At 40.5% G+C, this 9036-nt stretch overlaps 1 protein-coding gene across 3 annotated transcripts in view; it reads right to left on the reverse strand.

Moving 5' to 3' along the window:
• NR4A2 (nuclear receptor subfamily 4 group A member 2) overlaps positions 1-6818 on the reverse strand; it is a 10529-nt gene extending 3711 nt beyond the window's left edge. Inside the window, exons 1-4 of one of the 3 annotated variants that reach the window (XM_072418169.1) lie at positions 6654-6818; positions 5107-5231; positions 3804-4666; positions 700-829 (exon numbers count right to left, since the gene is read on the reverse strand). In XM_072418169.1, the coding sequence (XP_072274270.1) occupies positions 700-829; positions 3804-4664 (991 nt within the window). In that variant the 5' untranslated portion in view covers positions 4665-4666; positions 5107-5231; positions 6654-6818. The remainder of the gene's footprint in view (positions 1-699; positions 830-3803; positions 4667-5106; positions 5232-6653) is intronic. The other 2 variants (XM_072418168.1, XM_072418170.1) reach the window with 2 other exon arrangements.
• Between the last annotated feature and the right edge of the window lie 2218 nt (positions 6819-9036).

The following is a 9036-nucleotide window of genomic DNA, read 5'->3' on the forward strand; positions in this document are numbered from 1 at the left end:
TATCTATCTCTCTGTCTGTCATCTATTTTTCTTATCTATAGATCTATCTATTTATCTATCTAAGTAATCTAAGTAATAGAATCAATAGTAAAGATAATAATACTTCTTTCTTTCTTTGTATATTTCTGCAGATTTATATATTTCTTTCTTTATAAGTAAAAGTATCAATCTGTCGAGCAATCTTTCTTTCTGTAGACCAAAGTAATATTCTATCAATCTGTCTACCAATCTGTTCACCAGCCAATCTTTCTTTCTCTTTCCTTTCTTTCTTTCTTTCTTTCTTTCTTTCTTTCTTTCTTTCTTTCATCTATCTATCTATCTCCTTAGCTCTCCTTACAATTCTTTTCTTTTTCGTTTTTTCATTCTTTTTTTTTCTTGTCTTTCTTTCTTCCTATCTATCTATCATTATCTTCTTCTAACCAAAAGAATAAATATTTCTTCTCTCTCACTTTTTCCTTCTTCCATCCTCTCCATATATTTTATTTGATCGGTGAAATGTATATATATATAATTTCCACTACAGTAAACACAGCCCTCTGTCTAACACATTCACACATTTCCCCTACAATCACTACACACAGAATCTACAAAGCAGCAGAAACCAAACACAAAGTTCACAACCCCACGTTTTCTTCATTCTCTCTTTAAAGTTATGGCGCCCACATAGACCGGCGCGGAGCTCTGCAGAAATGAATGTACCTTCTTTGACCATGCCGACAGCTAGGCACTTCTGAAAGCGGCAGTACTGACATCTATTCCTCCGCCGTTTGTCAACCGGGCAGTTTTTATTGGCTAAACAAACATATTTGGCATTTTTCTGGACTGTGCGCTGCAAAACAGAGAAAGAAGAATCGGCAATGAGGACACCATGCTGGCTTAATTCTCATTATCATCTGATGGGAATAATTGGTGTGAACTGATGGGGTCCCTATTCTTGTAGCTGTGTGTGTACGGGGCATTTAACAAGCAGAGAATTGATAGCGTTAGTACTGGTGGCGTCATTGCAGCTTTTAGCTGCGTTTACTATGCCAGCAAGACAAGCAGAAGACGATCAGTAAATACAATTCCGTGAGCATTCATATTATTTACATCCCTCAGAGAGGTCTCTATTTCAAATGATAAGATTATTCAATCAGGACGCTGGAATAAAGAGATCACTTAATTTCACCATAGGGAATTCTGTTCCACTTGGTTAGTTCAGACACGGTTCTCTGTCCTAAGCAATTTCAATCTGAAAAGGGGGTGAAATGGCTGCTGGGAGGACATGCAAAACAGATCTGTGTTCACCCAAACACAAGCAGAGCGAAAATCATGCAGCAAGATCTGCTGGGAGGCTTTAATTGTTCACAAAGTGTTAAGGATTTCCTTCCACATCTATTCAATTCCTAAGAACATGAATGTGAACAATTAAAATGACCTTAATTATGCCCAGCACTTGGGAACTAATGCTTCCAAATGATATATATATTTTATAATAATTTCCTGATCCCTTTTATAATTCGAACACATTGAAGCTGATTTTAGGATTCGAGAATATTTATATGTGTAAAAGATTCCCTTCAATTAGCCAATCATGGAACAAATTCATATTATATATAATGTAACTAAACAAACATTTATTAATAAAATGTATATGATTTGATAATTGTTGTGAATGTGTACAATATTTCTCATTCAGTGAATCATCCTCATTTGGTGTATAATGTTGTCTGCCAATGAATAACGAAACCCCATCCATGTTAATAAAATACATTATATGCTAAAGTATTCCTGTAAAATCTGTATACAGTATAATATTTGTATTGTTTAGATGGTATAACAATACATTTTGTGTTTTTTTGTCAACTTGCTGATGTCATCTGATAACAAGAAAGAAATAATATTAAATATCTGTCACTGTGTGTCATTAGGTTGCAAAGTATGTGAAGGTATTTGCAGTGGAATGTGTTGTGAGTAATACACTGGATGTTCATGTGACAAGGATTCATGACATTTGTCTTCCAAGAACAAATATGACAGGAGGGTGAAGGGTTTGGAATAGGCAGTGTTACAAAGTATCCAATATGGAGAATGTGGAGTATGATCCTATGAATGATGATGAATACACCTCTTCCTGTAACCACGGATCGTGATCTGCTATGAACAATCTACTTTATAAATATCAGTGTTCTAAAGCAAATTATTTGTAACAATTTTCCCAAATCAGGAGTTCTAGAAAAAAACTAAATGGCTGGTTATAGCTATCAATGAATCAATATGTATAACAATGTATGAAATCATCTACTTTAAACTCCACCATTACCTGCTTTGTATCACTTGCCAACAACAATGTATCAATATTCTGAATGATCAGTTATAGAAAGTGTTCTTAATATTGACAGCTAATATATATCAATGTTTGTGATGTATCAGATGGCTTGATATAAATGGTGTCTTGTTTGCTTTACCCTTGCTGATAACAATGTATCAACTTTACAGAGTTCCTTTTCAGAATATCAAAGACAGTTTCACAATGTGTCAAAACTGTGCTACTGATTGCTAACAATTTATCGATGTCCTGAAGTCAGAGAAGGTCCTTATAGATAATTTCATTTACAGGTAATTGTCTAGAAACATTTGTATATCACATTTTGTCGTTTAAAGGACATGGAAATGAATTTAACTTGTGCTACTGATTTTACTTTTTCTGGTAATAATGTATCGACATTCTACAGACTAGGTCCTTACAAATAATGCTATTTATAGGTAATAATCTAGAATCCAATATATGTCATGTTTTCCTGTATAAAGTAATTGTATTCTCGTTGTGCTACAGTTTTACTGCTCCTGTCAATCAGACAGAGAAGACATTTAGGGATAAAATTTTATACTGTTAATATTCTATCAAGCTATGCATTTGATGTATCTGTGTACCAGGGGTTACACTGAGTCATTAATGGTTTTACTGTTCCTGGTAATATTGTATCATCATTTTAAAAGCAAGGAGGATCCTTATGAATAATATTATATACTATTATTAATCTATCAACATGGGCATATGTTATCTCTATATATCAAGGTGTACATTGTGCTACTGATTGCTTTCTGTTCCTGGGAACAATGTATCAGCTGTACAAAGTATTATTTGTAAAATATTAAGTCAGCTTCACAAGGTATCAACAGTCTTTGTTATCATTATGTATAATGAAATACAATGGTAATAATCTATAAAAATATGTATACGATGTATTTGTGTATCATAGGAGTTTCTTTACATTGTGCTGCTGATTGGTAAAAATCTATCAGTCAACCTATGCATATGATGTATCAAGGGTAACATAGTGCCATTGTGTTTCACCGATCTTATATGAACTTTGCAAAGTATGAAGTCAACTTCACAATATATCAAGGTTCAGAAGACAGAAAAAGTTCGTATAGATGATGATATTTGCGGTCTATAATCTAACAACCTGTGTATGTGATGTATCTATGTGTCAAGGGTTACATTGTGCCAGTGATTGTTTTACTGCTTGTGTTAACAATGTATCAACTCAAACATTACAAAATTAACTTTACCATAAATCAACGTTCTGAAGATAGAGAAGGTGCTTATGGATATGATATATACTGGTAATGATCTCATCTAGGGTACATGGTGCTGCTCTTGTTAAGGATGTATTAAAGTCAGCCAAGAATGTGTTGATATGGATAATGATACAGTTCCAGTTAAGCTACTGCAATCATCTCCCATGGAATGTTGACTTATGGATGACATTGTACAAGCTAGTGTCCTGGAATTATGGCATGCTAATTCTTCTACTCACCTTGAAGAACCCTTTGCACCCTTCACAAGTGCGAACTCCATAGTGTTGGCAAGCAGCATTGTCTCCACACACAGCACAGAGCCCCTCATTAGATGGGGACCCTCTGGAAGGAGGTGAAGGGACCTGGCTATCAATGAGTTGGGACGCATGGCCAAGTTGAAGTCCAGGGAAGCCCATGGCCGCCTGTTTCCTGATGGGGTTAGGGACTGCAAAAGTCTGTCCATCCACAACATGATGGGCTCCCGACGTCTCGGGGTTCATGGAGACGTGGTGGCCATCAAACCTCATTTGACAACTAGACACTGGTGTTCCAGGTGGGGACTGCTTGAAAGAGAACAAGGACAGTCTGGACACTGGACCTTTCCTCTGGTCTATCATGTGGCTGGTGGCCACATAGTTCTGGTGGAAGCTGTGGAGGCTACCAGGATCATCCCACATTGCACTGTGCTGGACTGGGAAGCCTGGGGTGTTGGAGGTGGGGGGTGAAGAAGGCTTGTAGTAGACTGAACCTGAATGTGCCATCATCTCCTCAGATTGGGGGGCCAGGTGGCTGTGCTGTTGGTAGCCGTGCATCTGAATATCTTCCACTTTTATGGAGGACTGCTGCCCAGGAACTGGCATTTGGTACAAGCAAGGAGGCTTGACGTCGTAGCTGGAGTTGTAGTTATCCATAAAGGTACTAAAGCTGGGGAGAGAAGTGGTGGCAGTGATTTCAGTGTTGGTCAGGTCCATGCTAAACTTGACAAACTCTGGAGTTAAGAAATCGGAGCTGTATTCTCCTGATGAGTGGTAACTGTAGCTCTGGGAAGCTGGGCTGGCTCCTTGTGGCGACGACCCATACTGAGCCTGAACACAGGGCATGGCTGTAAATGAGACAATTAAATAGATACCCAAGCTGTTCAACTGCATACTTCTTCCCCCCTTTTTGGACCATTATTTTATCCAAGAGCCACCTCCCCTCCCAAAAAAAAAAAACACCCCATACCCACCCAAAGGAACCTTTTATGAGTGCTGTGGGACTACAAGTCTCAGCTTGTGGTTCTACAACTGCTGGAGAGCCCAAGATTATCACATTATCAGATTCTATGTCTCCAGCGCTAAAGCGCACCAATAGTTGGTAAAGATGCGCAATCACAGTTAGTAAATGGTGCGCAAGATTGCTCTAGGATACTATGGAAAGGACACTAAAATCTCTTCTATCATTGACCCCCAAAACGTGGCTTATCTTGGCACTCGGTATCCTAAAATCAATCCCACCCACACCTTCACCCCCATTGATTTCCAAAAATCAACAGCAACAAACCTTCAGCCGGGCTGCGGGCGTTTTCGATGAAAGTAAAGGAGGACAGTGTTGTAATTCTTGCCGGGACAAATTTCCAAAATATAAATGGGTCAATAGAGGGGCACCCAGGGTGTCAGCATAAGTTCCTGCGGGTAAAAAGAAGAGGAAGCGTTATCATGCGTCAGTGATATAAAAGTGTCAAGCGCTTGGAGTCTTAAATTCCAGGGTGGAAAAATGAAATGGAAAGCGAGATGTGTATTGGTGATTGCCAGTGAGTCATGAGAGAAAGCCCTTCTCCCTGGACATTGTAAATCACTGTACACACAGCAGACGGTTGAGTCATTAGATGCTCATAGTGGGTGTTCACATTATTTAAGTGCCCGGCTAATCAATTAGCGCAATCCCTGACAGGCAACTCCATTGTGACAGCATCTGAAGGCCTTGGGACCAGCCAGGTTCTGCAACTGTTCCACATCAATGAAACTTCGAAAAAATTAAAGCTCCACACAAATCCTTTGGCATATGATTGCTATGTCACCAACCTAGCCGGTAGCTCTGCCTGCTGCTTTTTGCTTACTATAGTAAGTGAGAGCATCCAGAGGAGCAGCCTTCTACCCTCTGAAGATGGAAAGAACTTATACAATATTGTAGTGTTACAATGTATCCAGAAATCACTTCTATATAAAATGACTTTGTATCACTTCCTTTAGAAACCAGGGGAACCCCCAGGGAATGTCACCCACCCTGTGCCAGTCTGCATGGGTAGGACAGGGCACATGGCTGGCACCAAGGGGTCGGTATAGTGGAGGGGACCCCCAAACCACAGAGAGTGACAATCATTTATGAAAGAAAGAACGAAAGAAAGAGAGAGAAGTGTGACAGAAATAGATAACAGAAGATTGGTAACAGGTAGAAAGGAAGATAAGGAAAGAGGGAGAGAAAGAGGAGAGGAAGAAGAAAGAAAGAAAGAAAGAATGAATACAGAGGAGAACAAACTTATGATTTTTAGAAATATGACACATATGCTTCAATACATGAGAGAGTAATAAATAAAGAAATAGATGGTTTGTGACCGATAAATAAATAAATCTTAATAAAGGTAATTTATATCTTTCCATATAGGATGTATACCTTACCTTTCTGTTGTCCTTATATTAGCTATAGATATATAGATCACCTCTCCATACAACACGTGTGTACAGGGAGTCCCAACACATGTCACTCTCTACATATCATCAACATATCCCCTCCATACACACAGCAGTGATGAAGCGATAGGAGATCGGTCAGACCGGACTTTATCTGCTGAGTGTAATGACAGTTGTAGTCGGTCAATGCTCTATAGACTGGGCTGTCAGGTGTATGGGCTCCTGCAATGCCAATCCAGCGCAGACCAATGTTGGAGCAACATATCAATGTATGAGGAATACAAGTCGATAGGTGTTTTAGGATGAGAGAGATATCGGTGTAACAGTATGAAATCAATGTATTAGAATACAAATAAATCGGTGTGATAAGAGCTGATCGATCAGTGTACAGAATGTCTTGCATACAGGCTGTGCACTTACCGGTATGTGAGCGGGCAGAGGCGCCTCTAGGCGTCCAGAGGTGTGCGGTACATCCCTGTGCGGTGCTGCGATGAAGGCGGACAAGTTGCTTTGGATTAGTTAGCAGAGCTCTGAGCGCTCCTCTCCAATGTGCCTTTGTTTATGTGGGCTCAGTATTCCACTGCTATCACACACATGCGGCTAGCGTCAGCCGACGTCACTCAGCCGACCAATCAGCGAGCTCCCCGGCCCTCTCATTCCATGCAGTTGGCCCGTTCTGGCTTTTGGTAAATTTCCGATGTGACGTCACGGCACGGAGCTGGGTTTAAGGTGGGAAGCGAGTCGGCTGTCAGTTGGTGTGGAGCCTTCCTATAGTGTGGGCAAAGCCTGGACGATCGGGGGAGGCTCACATCAACCGACCGATGGAGAGATTGTTACATTGTAGCCGATCATGTGTTGGGATGAGGGTCACCTACCGGGGGCACAGCTCATTGTCCCGGCCAAGAGGTTCTGCAGCAGCTTGGTGTATGTGTGTATGGTGGTCAGCTTTTATTGTAAGGACTGACTGCTCACAGTGACTGCCCATCAACACCCAGCACATCACCCACAAGAGGTTCTGCAGCAGCTTGTGTGTGCCAGAGATGATCTACACGAGACTGCAAATGTTACATAGTAACTATACTATATCTGCTCCAAGTGCTCAATCAGCCCTGCCTGTTTCTATTGGAGATCACAGTAACAAAATCAGAATCAGCCCCAAACCTTCCCAAGAGGTTCTGCAGCAGCAGCCTATATGTATGGCAGCACAGATCTGTAGTTGTTACACAAGAGTGGCAATGTTACATAGTAATTAGAAATGTACATACAGAAAGACACAGAGGGTACCCAGGGTGAACCTTCTCTAATTGTAAAATCAGCACAAACCCCCCACCATCAGCCCAAGAAGTTCTGCAGCAGCTGCAGCTTGTGTGTCAGCCTACTACACAAGAGTGATAATGCTACATAGTAATTCTGAATATGTATACAGAGGATAACATTGGTTGTAGAGCTTCCCCCCTCCATTCAACATCAACATTCTGCCTCCTCGTATTGTACACGACAGCTAAAAAATCAGATCCACCCTACACCCTCCCAAGAGGTTCTGCAGCAGCAGCCTGTGTGTATTTCAGCACAGATATAAGTGGAGCTGCTACACAAGAGTGGAAATGTTACATTGTAATTATCAACATATATACAGAGTATTACATCGGTTGTAGACCCCCTTTCCCCTTCAGCTTCAATACTCTGCCTCTTCAAATTGGAAATCACATATATAAAATCAGAAACAGCATCCCTTTTCCATTCATACAGTCCAAGATGTTCTGCAGCAGTGTGTGCATAGCACAGACCTGGCTAAGTCTTCTTTAGTTGGCAAACAGCTGTTATTGTGGATTATAGTATATGATACATGTGAATGTCAATGTGTAATATATTTATATATATCATCACTTACTATAGCAAATCACAACTACAAATGTAAAAGTAGCTCTTTTCCAGCAAAGAGGTTCTGCAGCAGTTGAGCAGTGAGCCTTCTACACACATATCAGCTAGCAGAGTCTATTGTGGGGATGTGTGAAATGATAAGTGTAAAATAATGATAACATACATATTATTGTATTATACACTATAGAGATATACAGTCACTTATATATATATATTTATATGCCCCCCACTTCCTCCCTCCTGCTGTGACCCTTATTACCACACCAGGCATTACCCCAGCCCTGGAAGACACCACAAAGCTTTACACCCAAGTAACTTTTCATTTTCAGGGTCCTGAGTCATAAAGAGCGATATTACATAACATCTACACACATATGCAGCTTGGATCCTATAATTAGCCATGTGGGTGAGGATGCAGCCGTGCTGATGTCTTTCTTCCAGGCAACCAGAATTGTTTTGTGTGCCTCAAATAGGCTCTGATTATCTGTACCCCATCCAGACATTATTGTGTAACCAGGAATAGCAGGAATCCCAACCCTCTTTACCTTTCCTTCTCTCTCTAACTCATTTTCTGTCTCCTCCTCCCTTTCAATCTCTTCTTCTCTTTTCCTGTCTCTATATCTCTTTTCTTCCCTTATATTTCCCCCCAATTCCCCAATTCTCTCTCCTATTTCCATCTAACTTTCTCTTATTCTCTTTCTCTTCATTCATTCCTTTCCCTCTCCACTTCTTTCTACCTCTCCATGTCTTTCCTTTTCCATCTGCTTCTTTTTCCTTCTTTCCATTTCTCCCACCTCTCCCCACTTTACTTTTTTTCTTCCAATTCTATATCTCAACCCCCTCTCTCTGCCCCAGTCTCCCTCTCCCCCCCCATTCCTCTCTCTCTCTCACTCTCTCTCTCTTCTCTCTCTCTCCCTTCCTT

Source organism: Pyxicephalus adspersus, chromosome 7 (assembly GCF_032062135.1).
Source record: "Pyxicephalus adspersus chromosome 7, UCB_Pads_2.0, whole genome shotgun sequence".
NCBI lineage: Eukaryota > Metazoa > Chordata > Amphibia > Anura > Pyxicephalidae > Pyxicephalus > Pyxicephalus adspersus.